Here is a 19,789-nt window from a genome sequence, read left to right as displayed (position 1 = left end):
CAATGCCAAGTTGTCCAACCTGTTGCGTGTATGATCTCTATGCAAGATTTGGATGTGATTCATTGGAATCCGCCAATGTAAAAGAAGTTTTGAGTTAATTGGTGTCTTCTGGATAATCACGGTTTGCTATTTTTGAGAGCAAAGGAAGCAAATTTGGTAGAAACAAACTGTAGCTAACTATGTCAAGGAAACTACATAAAGTATATAAAATTAATATCACAACAAATGTGATTAACGAGTTTCAACCACTTTATAAATTGAATATTTATCCATCCACTTTTATAATTAGAGATATCAATCACTCCTAACATCACAGTACTCATTCATCTACTTCAACAGTCTCTGAACTTCTGATCCAAGAAAATGGAGTCTTTGAACTCATGTTTCCGCAAGATAATGTCAAAGTCGAACCAAGGAGAGGGTCCGGCAATAGGGATCGATCTGGGAACGACGTACTCGTGTGTGGCAGTGTGGCAAAATGAAAGAGTAGAGATAATAGTGAATGATCAGGGAAACAGGACTACTCCCTCCTATGTTGCTTTCACTCCTGCCGGCCAACGTTTGGTTGGTGATGCCGCCATGAACCAGGTTGCTTGTAACCCCACCAACTCTGTCTACGGTAATCTTCAAACAACTCTTTTTTTTTCTTTTTTTTTAGATGAATAAAATGATTTTTTTTCCCTCAAAAATTTGATTTTACTCACCAAGATCAATGTATATTTTGCAGGTCATATTATATATTAATATATAATATTGCTTTTGTCTAAGCCTGTCTTCTTGGCTCTTGCTTTTACATGGATTATTATTTTGGTTATTGCGGTTAGAAAGAGTATAGTGGTTGTTGTTTTGCTGCTTATTTCGGACTGTATGTGTTCACATATAAAGTTTTATGTTCTAAATTCTCATTCACCAAACACACAATCCATCTACTTTGATTTTTATTGCTCGTGTATGATATATTCCTTTAAAGAAAAATATAAAAATAAATTTAAAGACGGTGTTTCCCCATAGTTCACTAAAAAAAATATTCTCCACTTGTTGAATCACTTTAATAGTGTTAATAGCATTCATAATTTCAATGGTAAAAATCATGTAACGAACTCATGACTTTTTTCTTTTCTTTTCTTTTTTCTTCTTCTTCTGAGAATCATAACTTTTTCCATTATATGCATCAATTGTGAACTCTTTTCGCTTTAGTGAGTGTAATTATCAAGTGTCCGTTTAAAATTTTCAACTTTTAATATCGGCTCTAATCAAATTTAACGATTTTAACGTGAAATCACAATTTTATCAAGAGCATCTTCATGAGCCAATTATTGTTTTTTTCTCCCTCTTTATACTATTTAATTAGTTTTATGATATCAGCTACAAAATTTCCCTATTGTATTCCTCTAATTCACGAATTAAATATCAATATTTAATTTCTGCTTCTTGTTGTCCTTTTTTTTTTTTCTCTTTTTTTTATCATTTCTATTTGAAGTAATTCTCTTTAGAGGGCATTGTATTGCGGATGCAAAGTTTTTCCTCTTTTTTTTATCATTTCTATTTGAAGTAATTCTTTAGAGGGCATTGTCTTGTAGATGCAAAGAGGTTGATTGGTAGGAGATTTTCTGATCCCTTGGTTCAGAGCGATATCAACCTTTGGCCATTTAAGGTCATTAAAGGTCCTAGTGATAAGCCTATGATTGTGGTCAACTATAAGGGCAAAGAGAAGCGTTTTGCTGCTGAGGAAATCTCATCTATGATCCTGAAAAAGATGAAAGAGATGGCCGAAGCCTACCTGGGTACAACTGTGAAGAATGCAGTTGTTACTGTCCCTGCTTACTTCAATGACTCCCAGTGTAAGGCTACAAAGGATGCTGGAGGCATTGCAGGCCTCAATTTCCTGCGTATAATCAATGAACCAACTGCCGCAGCCATTGCATATGGTATAGAAAAAATGGCAGACAAAATTGGCAAAAGAAATGTGTTGATTTTTGATTTGGGTGGTGGTACTGCTGATGTCTCACTACTAACTATTGAGAATGGTGTCTTCAAAGTGAAGGCTGTCGCTGGAGACACTCACCTTGGAGGTGAGGACTTTGCTAACAGAATGGTAAAGCACTTTATTGAAATATTTAAGAGGCAACACAAAGTGGACATTAGTGATAACTCCAAAGCTCTTAGGAGGCTAAGAACTGCTTGTGAGAAGGCAAAGAGGCTTCTTTCTTCCGCAATTGAGACAAACATTGAAATCGATTCTTTGTATAAAAGTATTGGTTTCTTTTCAACTATCACCCGTGCCAAATTTGAGGAACTCAATATGGATTTGTTCAAAAAGTGTATCGATATTGTGGAGAAGTGCTTGACTGACGCTAAGATGAACAAGATTTGTGTCCATGATGTTGTTGTTTCGGGTGGTTCTTCCAGAATTCCTAAGGTGCAGCAATTGTTGCAGGACTTCTTCAATGGGAAGGAGCTTTGTAAGAGCATTAATCCAGATGAGGCTGTGGCTTATGGAGCTGCTGTTCAAGCTGCTATCTTGACTGGTATAGGTAATGAGAAACTTCAAGGTATCGTGCTCTTAGATTTCACCCCTTTATCTCTTGGCATATCAGTTCGTCATACAAAAGATATGTTTGTTTTGATTCCGAGGAATTCTTCCTTTCCTGCCAAAAAGGAGAGAAACATCACCACTATACGTGACAACCAAACTTCCATGATAATCTCAGTTTACGAGGGTGAGAGAGCAAGAAATAGGAATAACATCTTCTTGGGGGAATTTTTGCTTCGTGGTATTCCTCCAGCACCCAGGGGTGTGGCTAATGTAAAAGTTTGCTTTGATATTAATGCTAATGGTATCTTGAGTGTTTCTGCCAAGGAGACTACCACTGGTTCGATGAGGAAGATCACTATCACTAAATATAAGTCAAGACTGTCCAGTGAAATGATTAACAGGAGGGTCAAGGATGCAGAGATGTACAAGGCTAAGGATGATAAACACAGAAAGAAGGTTAACGCTAAGGCAGCATTGGAGAACTATGCGTACAAAATGAGGAATATCATCAATGATGAGAAGATTGGTGCCAAGCTTGACCCTGCAAGTAAGAAAAAGATTAAAGATGCTATTAAACAGGTGATTCAGTGGTCAGGTGGCTTCCTGCACCAGCTCCAGGATTCAGAACTGTATGAAGCAAAGCTAAAATGGCTCCAGAGCGTTTGCAAACCCATCAGTATTCGAGGCAGCCCCAAAAAAGATGATATTCTTTAGAGTCCGCAGCAGTACCGTCGTATCTTTTTTATTTTTTACTACGTTTGTGTTCGTCCTAGCGTTTTCTTGTTAGTTATTTGGTCTTTGTTAGGAAATTGTTGAGAATTTTGAAGACATGTCCACTGATAAGGATTTAGCTTCAGGCCTTCGGCCGTAGCTTTGGTGTCGTTGAATTCTGTTTCAGTATATTATTGTTTAAAGGGAAAGGCTAACAAGTGCCGTTAAAAATTCAGTTAAAAAAAATTTTTAAGAAAAAAGAAAAAAAACAATTAATGTTTTGACAGTTTTTTTCATTTTTCATAAAAATAATGTTAAAATTTTACTAAAATAGATTGTTAATAAGTGTTTTAAGGACACTAGTTAACATCACCTTTGTTTTAAAAATAAAACTACTTTAGTATTAGGCTGCTTTATTTATTTATTTATTTTAAGTGTGGGCTTTTTTTTTTTTTTTTTTTTGAAAGCAAAGCCAGTGAGATTTCATTATAAGAAATCAAAATACAATGCGTCCAACGCTGGTGGGGGGATTCCTCCAACCAAATACATTCATCCTCGATTCCTCTAGCAAATTTAGCCAATGAGTGAGCAACCGAGTTTGCTGTTCTTCTTACACAACTGACCAATACAACATCTAGCCCCGACATGAGGCATTGGACATCTCCATATAAATGACCCAGGCAAGACAGAGAATCCCTTGAAGCTTCTAAATTCCTCATCACTGTTACATTGTCTCCTTCCAGCACCAACTCCGCGAAACCGGCGTCCGCTGCGAACTCAAGCTATTTCCGACATGCTAACACCTCAGCCTCCTCACTGTCATGCACCGGTGGACCTTTTGCAGCCAAGGCCGCCATTACTTCCCCCCTCGCGTTCTGTATTACCACTCCCACACCTGATGTGTTAATGTCCTTGAAAGTCACCGCATCGAAGTTAAGTTTGTACCAATTCTCCGGTGGTTTTGTCCAGGTTGCACTTCTTCTTGTTATCGTCTGGACTGCCAGAAGCTGATGTGCGGCCTTAAATTCATCTAACAGTTCCACTGCTCTTCGCACCAGCCGAGTCGGATCCTGTATACGTCCTCCATATGTAACAAAGTTCCTTTGGTTCCAAATCAACCAAGCTTGGACAAGAAATAATTCAAACTCCTCTTGCGTTAGCTTATGCAATAACTCCATAGTAAGCTGCAAAACATCAGATTGTCCACCCATACTTTTCTGCACCCTCTGTGTACTCTCCGCCCAAACCCCACTAGCTACATTGCATTCCCAAAGTGCATGAATTGTTGTTTCTTTTGTTCTCATGCATAACTCGCAAGTATCATCATCCAGAACTTGTCGTCGAACCAAAAAAAAAAAAAAGTGTGGGCTTTAATTAGTTTTTTTTTTTTTTTTTTTTTTAGAAAGGGCTTTAATTAGTTTAAACAAACATAGTTTAGCACTATATTTGTAACTTTAAAAATCAAATTGAAAATATATATCAGACTAGTCATGTGAAAAACTATGGATTTTTGAAAACTTATATGGTAACTTTAAATAAATAAATAAATCAACTAAAAGTTAAAAAGAAAAAGAGATTCATTTTATATCATACATAAATATTGGAGTAGATATAGATTAGAAAAAAATAATAATAATAATAAAAAATAAAAAATTAACCCTTTTTTTGGTGGCCTTGTCCCCTTGGAATCCTACAAATGGTTTTTTTTTTTTTTTTTTTCCTTTTCTGAGGATGCAAAATTACATGTCTTCTAAACAGAAAGGCAAACGGGCGAAATGGCGTTGAAGTTGGATAACCTGATTTTGGAATATGTCTCAACTACTTTGTACGCTATCCACCTCAATGGTTTGGTAGTAAGCTTCATTGGTTCCTCTTGAAAAATTCGACAAGGGCCGGGGATCCCATTTCTCCATTTCTCTTTCTTGCACTGTTGCACAATACAAAATCTTCCAAGTGATCTCAAAAGACTTGTATGCAGTAGAGGAGTCCTCGTCTTAATAGTTTTTTTTTTTTTTTTCCTTGATAATAAAATCCTCTTCTAATATTTTTATTTATTTATATAATATCTCAAATTTAAATCTTATTAATATATGAATTTAAAGTGAAATCACAAATACCTAACAAAAACCGTTACAACTTAAATCAATTATGCATTTTTACATTAGAAATTTATATTATTCTTCACATTTTTATGTTTAAACATAAATTAAATTTTTTTTGTCTATGCATTTTTTAACACGTACAATATTATTTGCAATGTACTAGCACCAGTATCAAGTGCACTAAATTTTAAATTTTTAGCATTTAGCACACCAAACAAATTCACCATCATAAAATATATTAAATACAAAATTTGTTTGGTATTTGCTACAGTAACATTCTAATAATAGCATTGTACGGATAAATATTGTATAAATATTTAGTTACTTTTTTATTCAAAATTTTCTCTCTTGATGACCACTGGGAGTTTGGGGATTAATTAATAATATTCAAACATTCTCTCTCCTCAATCTAAACTTTGGGAACAACAAAAAAGAAAGCATAAAAAAGAACTAAAAAAAATATTTAAATAAAATGATAAAAAAAAATATGTGATGCAGAATGTATTGTAGAAAGGTATGTTCAAATAGATAAAACAATTTTTTAATGGGTCATTCTACTGTACCCCCTCCAAAAAAAGGGGGGTACGGTACCCACCCTAATCTTAACCGTTGATTTAACATTGTTTAAATCTTGACCATTAGTATAATTTTAAGGGATACTGGTCACTGGCTAAACAGGTTATATATATATATATATATATATAAACCAAAAAAAAAAAAAACAAAGCAAAAGAACACAGAATCATTCACGCATCAACAACGCCTCTGGTTTTCCTCTCTACTCTGTCTCGTCTGACATCTCAACGCTAAAGCCTCTCCAGCTCTATCTCGTTTTCCTCTATCTCGTCTCATAACAGTATCACGTTTGCCTCTCTAGCTCAACAAACCCATACCCATAATAGAAGAACCATACAACGGCGCACCATCGAATCTCAATCCAACTCGGCAACGCCACCCTCTAGCTTCTTCTATTCCAATCCAATCTCAAATCCACATCCAATCCAACTCAGCGGCGCTTCTTATGTCTCTCTGCCCTTTTGTTCGAAGTTTCCACCATTTATCGAATCTAAAATCTCAGTACGTCTCATCCTTATTCTTTAATTTTCCATATGGGTTTTTTAACTGTTGCTGTTTGTTCTCTGTATGGCTGAATTGTTATTAATTTTGTTTTGTTTTTGTTTACCTTTTGGTTTCGCAGGGTTGCTACTTGCTAGGAACAAAACCAATCTATTATTCATTTTGGTTCATAGCAGGTTCATAACAAGTGAGAGAATAAGTTATTGTATATACTTGAATTAGTAAATCTTCTAATTGTATGTTTAATACTGATTTCAATTTGGTTTATTTTTCTTTATTTTGTCTGGTTGGGTTTGTTAGTATTGTCGTTTATACTTTTTGGGTTATTTATCATAGGTTTTTCTAGCTGGGTTGAACAATTTGGGTTTTTTTCTCTGGCTTGGCAGGTGTTGGATAATTTCTCTGGGTAAACCCCTTCCAATCAAAATTAAATTGCTTACTGAAAAGAAGAAAAAAAAATAAAATATATGTGTGTGTGTGTGTGTGTATATATGTATATATATTGATAACCTTTGGGCCAAATTATCAGTTGAAGCAGTGAAGTGCCTCGCTTTGACCCTAGTCATTAGAGTGTGAGGGGGGGTTTATGTTGTGGTATAAACATAAGTGTGTAGGCGTATTGAAAAGAAGAATATATGTATTCTTGGTCATTAGAGTGTGAAGGGGTTTATCTTCTGGTATAAACAAAGGTGAGTAAAAGAGAGGAGAGCACTGCCTATGCATTAGACCCAAAAGTTGCTTTCAATGTTCATTGTTAGTGTTTCTAAGTTTGTTGGGCTTCCCATTCACCCGAGCTCTATGTTCGGAGGATGGGAGAGTAAAAGAGAGGAGAGTAAGGGAAAAAGTGACCTGAATAAACTATAAAGTTAAACAGTAACTAAACAAATGAAACAGACTAGTCAAAAAACTCAAAATACCTAGCTGCTGCACTCCAAGTTTACAAAGTACAACAGTGGTTTTCTGTGACAATGATTTGTTTGCCATTATTTTAATGAAAACCAAAACATCTATAATAGCTATTCACAAAAATTAAAACCATTAGAAAAGGAAATCAAGGAAGACCATTGTCAATTTCAGGGGGTATAATGGACAATGGTTTGCATGTCTTAAATATATCTTGCTACCTTGAGAGTATCGTGGCAATGGAGGACTTATTTGTGACTAATATCTTTTCTACATTGTCATAATGTGATCAATTCAGTTATCCTGTAACTTTGAATTAAAGCTTTATGGAATCAATGGCTCACTAGGCCCAAATTCTTTACATCTTTCAAGAACTTATTGAAAAACTTCACAAATGTGAACTGTCAAAAGATGATTATCCATGTCTGAATGACCCAAGCCAAACTTTTCATGACATCCTTTTGGTTTGTCTAGATCTCTTATTGAATTTTGACCTTTAAACTGCATTCTCTAATTTTGTATGCGAAAGAACTTCTCGTAAAGCTTGTGGTAAATTTTCTGTATAAAATGTTGTGCTTGTATCTCTGAAACTCTATTCATTTTGCTGCCATATCTCTAAAGATCTCTAGACTCTTCTATACTTCTCCATCTCCCTTACAAAAATATATCTTTCTAAACAGCACCATTACACACTATCCGTCTCTCCCACACTTCAATAGTCTGAAATTTCACTCATTTTTATTGCCCAAAACACATATTCATCTCATTCTTTATTTCCCATACAAAATCTCCCTTCTTAGAAAGCAACATAACCCATAACACAAATAATCTCATGTATTTACTATATTCAACCTTCATATTATCTATCTCACACTTCTATATATTTTATAAACACCTTCCTCACAAAATACCCATACATATTCATCATATATCTTTAAACTCCATGCCTCACATAGCATACAAGATCCATGTCCAACAAAGTATCTACATACAATTCCTATACATATTACAGAAATCATATCTCACAATATATATATTTCTCACCATCTCTACACATCTTAAAACGTATCAAAATATTCTTCCAAGAACACATCACAAAAGCCCTTTCTCATGGAAGACAAAACTTATAAAAATTAAAATCCCTTCTTATGGAAGGCAATATCACTCATACTTGACTAAAAAACTAAAAGAGCATTACATGGGGAAAATCATTTAAGTGCATGATTAAGGGGACAAACTTAACTAACCGATGCACATGGCTGGATATGCTCTCTCTCCCTCCAATTGCACCCATTTTTCCTTTTTCAAACATGAAGTCACCATGAAAGGATTCACTTCACCATGCTACTGAAATGTTAAGCCCACTGATGTTGTACAGCTGGAGCTGTAAAGTCTGAAGGTTGCTGAAATGACTAAGTCCACTGATGTTACGGCTAGAGCCCCAAATTATGAAGATAAGTCATTATATTTTACCTTCAAACTTATATTATTAAGTATATTTTATTCACTATCATTATACCACTCAACTAATGTTATTATACTGTTGGAATGTCATCAGCCCATTATTGTTACATGGCTAGGGCCACAAATTACATAAAAAACAAAGTGATGCTATACGGCTGGAGTCAAAAACACACAAGATAAGTCAATCTTTCTCTATTTTTAAGATTACATTATTAAGTACATATTAATTCATTATTATTTTACCGTTTGATGCAAGTTATTTTAATATCATCTCACTAATACTTCATTAATGAACATACATATTAATAAATCGATCTACCATCATCTCACATATATTATTTGGACATGAACCATCCTTGGACACATATCTTTTTTGGACATTAACTACCATTGGACATTTATTATTTGGACATGGACCATTGCCGGACATACCTTATCATGTTGAACATGAACCATGAACCGCAACTATGGGCTATCGGACTCATCCCATTATTGTACATTGGATACCTAATTAAACACTTTTTAATATTGGACATCACTTAACAAACATAATAATAACGTATCAACTCACCATTTAATCAAAGCTATCATGCTAAGCATATTATTTATTTATTTCAACCATTATCATGATTCTAAGACTTTAGGTTTCATTTATTTTGTAGGCTTAAAAAATACACCGGTAACCATTGGTCTATATGGCCCAATGTCGAGTTCCGGGTTGACCTCCCCAAAACAAATCCGGGCGTAACAAAGTCACACCTCCAAAAGGCACGTGGCTACGCGCAAAAAACCGCCCCCGACATGAGGTAAGTTACTTTTTGGTAAAAATATACTATTGGTTTTTAAAGTTTGTTTGCTAAGCCCTTTTAATCCCTGAAATTTAAAAAATGAGCACGTTTGGTCCTTCCATTAGTTTTATTGCCTATATGTTTAACAGAATATTGACATAACATTTTTTTTAAGTGATGTGACAACCTTTTTATTGTTAAAAAATTACACATTACATTGTACACATCTCAAACAGGTCAATCCAAATAGTTTGGGTCCTTTTAAAGCAAAAATGGAATTTGGGGGAGAATAAATGCCCCTTGTGCAATGCTGCAGAAGAAAGCTATATTCATTTTTTTACCAAGTGCTTCATTGCAAGGTCAATATAATTTGCATGACAACGGATCATATGTATTGATGAGATGGGAATCCAAAACAATATTGAGCTGATTAAATTTGCAATATGGCCACCTGTTTACGAGGTAAAGTTGAACATTTTACTCTTTAAGAAACTAAGATTATGGATGTGATATGGGAACTGCGAAACCAAGTCCAACACAATGGCAGCAACTTAAATTTAAATGAGGTGCCTTACAAAGTAACCAAAAGAGTTGCATTTCACTATTTCCAAATTCATACATAACATTTCTAATTATGTCAAAAAGGATAAATTGGAGGGGGAGGGGGAAGTACATGGAATTGTGGAACGATTTTTTTTTTTTTTACTAAAAGAGATCTAATGCCTCCCCCTAAAAATAGAGGTTCAATGAATAGATCCGCAACTCTGCTTACAATCTAAATGGTGCTTCTAGATCATCATTCTTAACTTCTACAATTGCCATCAGAAGTTAAGAACTTAGTGGGAAGTTAGAACGGTAAATAAGAATTTTGCTTCTACTTCAGAATGGTAGAACGTGGTCCAAATCATAAGCTTTTGGATACAGATTTACTCTGAAAATTTCTTAAGTGTTTGGCGGTCGTCCAGGTGACTACATGCTGGACAACCTTCTTGCACTCGGATGACCTTTTTGGTCTTGGACGATACTATAGACAAATTGGAGATAGTCTAATTTTTGGTTCACCTTCATATATGAATAATAAAAATATAAACATCAGGAAAATGACCTTAACTATGATATTTTATAGGGAGGTATGCCCTTGAATGTGATGGAAGCTACCAAGGGAGATACGTAGGAAGTTAATTGGTATATTCAAATATTTGTGGAAGAAACCAAGATAATTCTACCTAATTTTTTTGTGAACAAGAGTAATTATTGTGGTTGGGCTAATTTCATGGGATGCTTTTTTTTTTTTTTTTTGGTTTTTGATTTTAGATATAAAATTTTTAATAACTTTAAAAAAAAAAAAAATTACTATTGTGATAAGCCGTTATTAGTAAGTAAAAAAGTGACCTCAGTGATAGCCTAAATGTAAAATTATGGTTAGATGTAATATTGGTAGTGCTTACTGTGACGATTAAAACTGTCAATTGTAAGGAAAAAAATAGGGTACCACTGAATGTGGCAAAAGTATGGTCAAGAGTAATGTGGGTACTGCCTAACGTAATAATGGAACGGTACAATTTGAGAATAAAAAAATAGGGTACCACTAAATGTGACAAAAATAGAGTCAGATGCGATGTTGGTACTACTTAATATGACAATAGAATCATCAAATATAAGAAAAAAGTAAGGGAACCACCAAATGTGAGAAAATAATTGTCACATGTGATGTTAGAACTGCACAATGTGAGGATGAAACTGTCAAATGTGAGAAAAAAAAGTAAGGGAACCACCAAATATGAGAAAAGAACTGTCACATGTGATATTGGAACTACACAATGTGAGGATGAAACCATCAAATGTAAGAAAAAAATAAGGGAACCACCAAATGTGACAAAAAAACTGTCGCATGTGACAAAAATAGAATAGATGCAATGTTAGTACTGCTTAATATACAAGTTTGAAAAAAAAAAAAATGAACCACTATATGTGACAAAAGAACTGTCAAATGTGATATTGGAATTACGTAATATGATAATAGAACCGTTAAATGCAAGAAAAAAAAAATTAAGGGAACCACCAAATGTAAGAAACAAACTGTCAAATGTGATATTGAAACTACAAAATGTGAGAATGAAACCATCAAATGTGAGAAAAAAAATAAAAAATAAAATAAGGGAACCACCAAATGTGACAAAAGAATTGACACATGTGATGTTGGAACTATACAATATAAGGATGGAACCGTCAAATGTATAAAAAAAAAAAAAGTAAGGGAACCATCAAATATAAGAAAAGAACTGTCACATGTGATGTTGGAACTACACAATGTGAGGATGGAACCGTCAAATGTGAGAAAAAAAAAAAGGGAACCACCAAATGTGGCAAAAAAACTGACACATGTGATGTTGAAACTGCACAATGTGAGGATAGAACTGTCAAATGTGAAAAAAAATAAGGGAACCACCAAATGTGACAAAAGAACTAACATATGTGATGTTGGAACTGTACAATGTGAGGATGGAACCATCAAATGTAAGAAACAAACTGTTGGTACTGCTTAATATAATAATGGAACCATCAAATTTGAGAAAAAAAATAAAGGAACCACTATATGTGACAAAAAAACTGTCAAATGTGATATTGAAATTACACAATGTGATAATAGAACCATTAAATGCAAGAAAAAAAAATAAGGAAACCACCAAATGTAAGAAACAAACTGTCAAATGTAATGTTGAAACTGCACAATGTGATAATGAAACCGTCAAATGTGAGGAAAAAAATTAAAAAAAAAAAAAAAAAAAAAAAAACAAGGGAACCACCAAATGTGACAAAAGAATTGACACATGTGATATTGGAACTGCACAATATGAGGATGGAATCATCAAATGTGTAAAAAAAAGTAAGGGAATCACCAAATATGAGAAAAGAACTGTCACATGTGATGTTGGAACTACACAATGTGAGGTTGGAACTACACAATGTGAGGATAGAACCGTCAAATGTGAGAAAAAAAATAAGGCAACTACCAAATGTGACAAAAGAACTAATACATGTGATGTTGGAACTGCACAATGTGAGGATGGAACCGTCAAATGTGAGAAAAGAACTGTCACATATGATGTTGGAACTGCACAAGATGAAGATAAAACCGTCAAATGTAAGAAAAAAGTAATGGAACCACCAAATGTGAGAAAAAAACTGTCACATGTGATGTTGGAATTGCACAATGTGAGGATGGAACCATCAAGTGTGAAAAAAAAGTAAGGGAACCACCCAATTTGACAAAAGAACTAACACATGTGATGTTGAAACCGTATAATGTGAGAATGAAACTGTCAAATGTGAAAAAAAAAAAGTAAGGGAACCACCAAATGTGAGAAAAACACTGTCACATGTGATATTGGAACTGCATAATGTGAGGATGGAACCGTCAAATGTGAGAAAAAGTAAAGGAGCCACCAAATGTGAGAAAAGAACTGTCACATGTGATGTTGGAACTACACAATGTAACGATGAAACCGTCAAGTGTGAGAAAAAAGTACAGGAACCACCCAATGTGACAAAAGAATTGTCATATGTGATGTTGGAATCGCACAATATGAGGATGAAACAATCAAATGTGAGAAAAAAAAAGTAAGGAAACCACCAAATGTGAGAAAAAAACTGTCACATGTGATGTTAGAACTGCACAATGTGAGGATGAAACCGTCAAATGTGAGAAAAAAGTAAGGGAACCACCCAATGTAACAAAAGAACTGTCATATGTGATGTTGGAACCACACAATGTAGGGATGGAATTGTCTAATGTGAGAAAAAAAAAAAAGCAAAGGAACCACCAAATGTGAGAAAAGAACTATCACATGTGATGTTGGAACTGCACAATGTGAGGATAGAACCATCAAATATGAGAAAAAAGTAAGGGAACCACCAAATATGAGAAAAGAATTGTCACATGTGATATTGGAACTGCACAATGTGAGAATAGAACCGTCAAATGTGAGAAAAAAGTAACCTGGTGTAGCAGGTTACCTATTAGTGGGTACCGTACCCCCTTTTTTTTGGGGGTACTGTAGAATTACTCATTTTTAATATATCAAAATAGTATTTATTTAGAACGTCTGACACTTAAATGCTGTAATCTTTATAAAAATTAGTGTGTAACCTCGTGTATATGCATGAATATATTAAAAGACAATCACAATTATATACTACCTCCGTCCCACTTTATTTGTCCTCTATTTCATTTTGAAATGTCCCAAAATATTGTCCTATTTCTAAAAATAAAAGTGACTAATTTACTAATATTCCTATTATATACCTATTTTATGTCATTAATAACTCTTTTTTTTAAAAAAAAACTAATAAATTTATTTAAGGGTAATTTTGTAAACTTATATATTTTTATAAGGCAAACAAGACAATAAATGATATTCCCTTTAAAAGTTTAACTTTTCAAACATGACAAACAAAATGGGACGGAATGAGTATATAATATGAGAAACCATTACATGTTTTAGAAATTTATGGCTTAAAAAATGTGTAAGTTGTAATTTTTATGATAATGTGCCCTTAATGTGATGCACGTTACAATAATGTGACATTAATTTTTTTTGTTTATTTTATTTTTTCTAATATTATCATAATCTAAAATTACAAAATATATTACATCATCTTAATCTCATCACCTTCCTAAGCAATGTAATGTTGTATTTTTGTATTAAGATTACATTAATACAATATTACAATGCAATGTAACATCACGACGAACCAAACGCCCCTTAATTGGATCTAGACTCTTCAGTTTTTACACTTAATAATTCACTTGCTATAAAAATTTAAAAATTAGATGGAACACATGACGCAAAATTGAATTTCAATTAAAATTTAATTTAGAATCTAATTGAATTAAGACTCTTTGATTTTTGCACCTAATAATTCACTTGACACACAAATTTAAAAATTAGATGAGACACGTAGCACAAAATTATATTTCAATTTAGAATTTAATTAGATTTTCTCTCAGTATTGACTATATATATATATTGATAGTTTTTTTTACTACTATTTATAGGTTCCATAATACTTTTTAATACTATTTATAGATTCCACTATACTATTCAACTAACTTACAACTTTATTTACAATAATTTTAATAAAAAAATTTTAATTCCAATTAAATAAGTACTTTCCAAATAGGCAGTAAAATAAAAAGTAAAGAAAAAACACATCACTGAGATATGTGTATTTTAAGTGTAGTAGGACCACTTTTCCATTACTTTTCCTCCCTGTAAGTAAACTTCGAGGTTAAGTTTTATAGCTTGTCAAAAAAATAAAAGACACTTCTTTCTTCTGTTTCGTTTTGCTTTACTAAGGTATACTTTCAGCTCTGAAGTGCTTCATAGTCTACTTTCAGCTACTTCAGTTTCAGTTTACAAAAGTGTTTGCTCTTCTCGTTCCCGACGATTATGTCGAACCAAGGAGAGGGTCTGGCGATTGGGATTGATCTGGGCACAACGTATTCATGTGTGGCAGTGTGGCAAAATGAAAGAGTAGAGATCATAGTGAATGATCAAGGTAACAGGACCACTCCCTCTTACGTTGCTTTCACTCCTCTAGAGCGCTTAGTAGGTGATGCCGCCAAGAACCAGGTCGCCAGGAACCCCACCAACTCTGTCTTCGGTAATCTTCATAGTTTTTTTTTTTTTTTTTTTTTAAATGTTATTCTTAAGCACTTACTTTTCTACTCCCATTAATGGCCTTGAATAATAATTCCAAATATAATCATTTTTATTTTTATTAAATTGTGATTGGGTCAGAAAAAAAAGATAGTCTTTCTAACTTTTTCTTTCAAAAACTACAAAGATTTTTTTTTACCTCAAATTAACTGTAGATTCTATTACATCCGGAGAGAATCCATTAAGAAAGGGGATTTGAACTCTATACATTTCCGTTATAAACACTAAGAGGTGTCAGTTGAGTTACCACTTGCTAATTGGACCATTGTAATCACTGTTTAATTTTGATCTTAAATTCTTAATACTCACCATTTAAATTACTTTAAGAATGTTTTATAGCATTCATATATCATAACGTCATCTATTCAGGGTTCTATGTCGGAGGATAAAGAATTCACAACTTCAACAGAAAATTAAAAACTAATAACTTATTTCCATTTCCGAATCAATTATGAATTCTTTGCTTTAGTAATTGTAATTGTCAAGATTTTAATTAAAGTTCTGTATATAAATTTCAAACTTGTATTATCAGCTCTAATTAAAATTAGGTACTTTGGTATGCTGAAATAGCTCCCGAATAGAATAGTTATTCAAGTGTAATAGCAAGTCAGTCATTTGGTTACATCTTTATTACATGGATTAATTATTACATTAGAATGACTATTCTTTAAATTGAAAAATAGTTATTCCTCTTTAAAATGGATGTAGTAGCTATATAATAGGTTTAAAAATTAATATATTTCCAAAAATATAAAGTTTCCTTATACATCATATTTTACAAGCTTTCCATATGTAACAACCAAACTTATGAATAGTAATAGTTATTCCATTACAATGTCTTCTATTCCCAATAATAAAGATTATTATTCCTAATGTAATCTACATTCAGTGTACCAAACATTCCCTTAAAATTTTTACTTGAGATTACAATGTTGTCAACAGATGCTTCATGTGCCATATTTTGATTTTTTTTTTTCCTCTTTTTATATCGTCTTATTAGGCTCATGGGCTACAAAATGTCCTCTTCTATTCCTTAAATTCATGAATAAAAAATATATTTGTAAGAAAAAAAAGAAAAAGAAAAGTCAATATGTAATCTTGCTGCTCCTTGTGCTCCATTGTCGTGACAGTTTCTCTCTGCTATTAGAGGTATTTATTTCTTAATAGGGTATTACACTGCAGATGCAAAGCGGTTGATTGGTAGGAGATTTTCTGATCTCTTGGTTCAGAGCGATATCAAACTTTGGCCATTCAAGGTCATTGAAAGTTCTGGTGATAAGCCTATGATTGTGGTCAATTATAAGGGTGAAGAGAAGCACTTTGGTGCAGAGGAAATCTCATCTATGGTCCTAAAAAAGATGCGTGAGACAGCTGAAGCCTACCTGGGTACAACTGTGAAGAATGCAGTTGTTACTGTCCCCGCCTACTTCAATGACTCCCAGCGTAAGGCTACAAAGGATGCTGGAGGCATTGCAGGCATGAATGTCCTGCGTATAATCAATGAACCAACTGCTGCAGCCATTGCTTATGGTCTAGACAAGATTGCAGACAGTATTGGCAAGAGAAATGTGTTGATTTTTGATTTGGGTGGTGGTACTGCAGATGTCTCACTACTTACCATTGAGAAAGGTGTCTTTGAAGTGAAGGCCGTAGCTGGAGACACTCACCTTGGAGGTGAGGACTTTGATAACAGAATGGTAAATCACTTTGTTGAAATATTTAAGAGGCAGCACAAGGTGGACATTGGTCTGAACTCCAGAGCTCTACGGAGGTTAAGAACTGCTTGTGAGAAAGCCAAGAGGATCCTCTCTTGTGCAATTGAGACTAACATTGAAGTCGATTCTTTATATAATGGTATTGATTTCTTTTCAACTATTACCCGTGCCAAATTTGCGGAACTCAACATGGATTTGTTCAGGAAGTGTATCGATATTGTGGAGAAGTGCTTGAGTGATGCTAAGATGGATAAGAGCTGCGTCCATGTTGTTGTTCTTTCCGGTGGTTCTTCCCGAATTCCCAAGGTGCAACAGTTGTTGCAAGACTTCTTTGATGGGAAGGAGCTTTGCAAGAGCATTAATCCAGACGAGTCTGTAGCTTATGGAGCAGCTGTTCAAGCTGCAATCTTGACTGGTATGAAAAATGAGAAACTTCAGGACATTGTGCTCTTAGATGTCACCCCTCTGTCCCTTGGTGTAGAGGTTTTTGGAACTGAGATGTCTGTTGTGATTCCAAGGAATACTGCCACTCCCACTGAGAAGGAAAGCTTCTTCTCCACTGGCCATGACAACCAAACTTCTATGCTTTTCTCTGTTTACGAGGGTGAAAGAGCAAAAACTTGCGATAACAACTTGTTGGGACAATTTTATCTTCCTGGCATTCCTCCAGCACCCAGGGGTGTTGCTAACGCAAAAGTTTGTTTTAACATTGACAGTAATGGTATCTTGAATGTTTCAGCTAAGGAGATGACTACTGGTGTGATGAGGAATATCACTATCACCAATGACGAGGCAAGACTGTCCAGTGAAGAGATTGACAGGATGGTCAAGGATGCAGAGATTTACAAGGTCGAAGATGATGAACACAGGAAGAAGGTTAAGGCTAAGGAAGCTTTGGAGAACTATGCCTACAACATGAGGAATACCATCAATGATGAGAAGATTGGTGCCAAGCTTGCCCCTGCAGCTAAGAAAAATATTAAAGATGCTGTTGAACAGGCCATTCAATGGATAGATGACCTCCACCTCGTGGAGTCAGAATTGTATGACGACAAGCTAAAATGGCTGGAGAGCATTTGCAATCCCATCAGGAGTTATGGAAAGCAATAATAAATTTGAGCCAGACCCCTTCAGCAAAATGATGATAGTTATTCGAGTCCGTCGTAGCACCTTATCATTTCAACCGATGTAATGGTTAGAACTATGTTACCACTTACCAGTGCTACTATTTTGTCTTTGTCTACTTATTTTTTGGCGTTCTTGTGCTTTCTTGTTGGTTATTTGTCATTTTCAGGCAACGGTTAGAAATTTTGAAGACGTTTCCACTGATAAGGATTTAGGTTCAGTCCTTCAACCCATACTTTGGTGTCGTTGAATTCTCTTTCAGTATACAGCTACACAATCGAATTTGAAATGTGTGAAGTGTGAATAGGTAAAAATAAAATGAAACTGGGTAAAGTAGAGAAGTACTACCTAGAAAAGCTCAATTGAAGTAAAATAAAACACCAACAAATTTTAAGCCTTGTTCAGTGAGTAAAATCAAGGCACAACAAAACACAAAAAGAGTGTAAAATCTTCCTAAATCTTGCAGAAACATCACAAATAAATGTGGATTTCATTAAACTCCAATTACGACGAGGCTTGCTTTAAACTGATTTTGACACAAGCTTTGCGTTTATTAATTGCTTTACTGGTTCGGCCTCTTAGAGCACTTATTTCAGTCAATGTATAATACATATGAGGTAAATTTTGGACATACAACTCTAAAAATCACCCAAATCAGTCTATATACACCATTACTATTCACATGCAAATTTTTTTTTTAATACTTCTTTACACATAGTCGACAGAAGAACATATAGCTTGCTGAAAACCACTGCTCATCCTCTTTGTCTCTGTCTCTGTCTCTGTCTCAAATCCGATGAGATCTCGATTAGATTTGGTGAGATCTTGACCAAATTCGACCAAATCCGGCAACTCACCTCACCTTTGCTCCTTCATTGATTTCGACTAATTCTAATCGTCATCCACTACAGCCCAATTCGACTTTTTATATATATATATATATATATATATATATATTAGAGGAGCGAGTCCAATTCAACTTGACCTGTGGTTATTAGAGGTCAGAGGTGAGTCTCTTATTGGAGGTCCAGGTTTAGTCTAAAACCAACCCAAACTGACCCATGTATAACCCTAGTGCAAGCCTTGGATAGAAATGAGGTCAGGCCCAATTCTTTTTCTTTTCCCCTTTTTGGGTTGGGCAATAACTTTTTCATTCTGCAACAAAAATAAATTAAATCTCATTGGATTCAAGCTTGAAACCTATTATATTAACCACAACCCATGTTTTTGGCCGCTTATAGTCAACAAACTAGCAAGTTTTTGACTAACATCTTCTGTCAACATCTCAAATACTCAAACTCCTTGCGGCCTTAAAGTTTCAACTCTAATTTATCTTCAATTTGGAATATTCAAGTGTGAGTAGTGTATTCATATATGAGATATTAATAACAAGATTGAGTGACAAATAGTGTCTCTATATATTACACTAATTATTTAATTGAACTCTTCTCAAAGTGTTATCTTGCTAACAATAGGTATTATATAATTAACCACACAAAAAAGTAGAACTAAATTGAAGGAATAATATTTCTCCATGGGATACCTCACACTTGGATGTGTAATTACATTATATTAATTATATATCCATTTGAATCATATAGTTCTAGAGTTTTTTGGCTAAGTGTGGGTTTAATTATTGGTTAAA

The 19,789-nt window shown here is 34.2% G+C and overlaps 2 protein-coding genes across 2 annotated transcripts; both read left to right on the top strand.

Moving 5' to 3' along the window:
- The first annotated feature begins 312 nt into the window (after positions 1 to 312).
- Positions 313 to 3,367, top strand: LOC115954580 (heat shock cognate 70 kDa protein-like). The gene is made up of 2 exons (XM_031072474.1): positions 313 to 619; positions 1,581 to 3,367. The coding sequence occupies exons 1-2, from the start codon at positions 364 to 366 to the stop codon at positions 3,248 to 3,250; spliced, it is 1,926 nt and encodes a 641-aa protein (XP_030928334.1). The 5' UTR covers positions 313 to 363; the 3' UTR covers positions 3,251 to 3,367.
- An 11,537-nt stretch (positions 3,368 to 14,904) lies between these two features.
- LOC115955617 (heat shock cognate 70 kDa protein-like) lies at positions 14,905 to 18,354 on the top strand. Its single transcript, XM_031073814.1, has 2 exons — positions 14,905 to 15,248; positions 16,487 to 18,354. The coding sequence occupies exons 1-2, from the start codon at positions 15,035 to 15,037 to the stop codon at positions 18,127 to 18,129; spliced, it is 1,857 nt and encodes a 618-aa protein (XP_030929674.1). The 5' UTR covers positions 14,905 to 15,034; the 3' UTR covers positions 18,130 to 18,354.
- Positions 18,355 to 19,789: the final 1,435 nt, after the last annotated feature.

Source organism: Quercus lobata, chromosome 8 (genome assembly GCF_001633185.2).
Source record: "Quercus lobata isolate SW786 chromosome 8, ValleyOak3.0 Primary Assembly, whole genome shotgun sequence".
In the NCBI taxonomy this organism is placed as follows: domain Eukaryota; kingdom Viridiplantae; phylum Streptophyta; class Magnoliopsida; order Fagales; family Fagaceae; genus Quercus; species Quercus lobata.
Note: the sequence above shows the minus strand (reverse complement) of the source record. Positions and strands in the feature narration are given on the sequence as shown.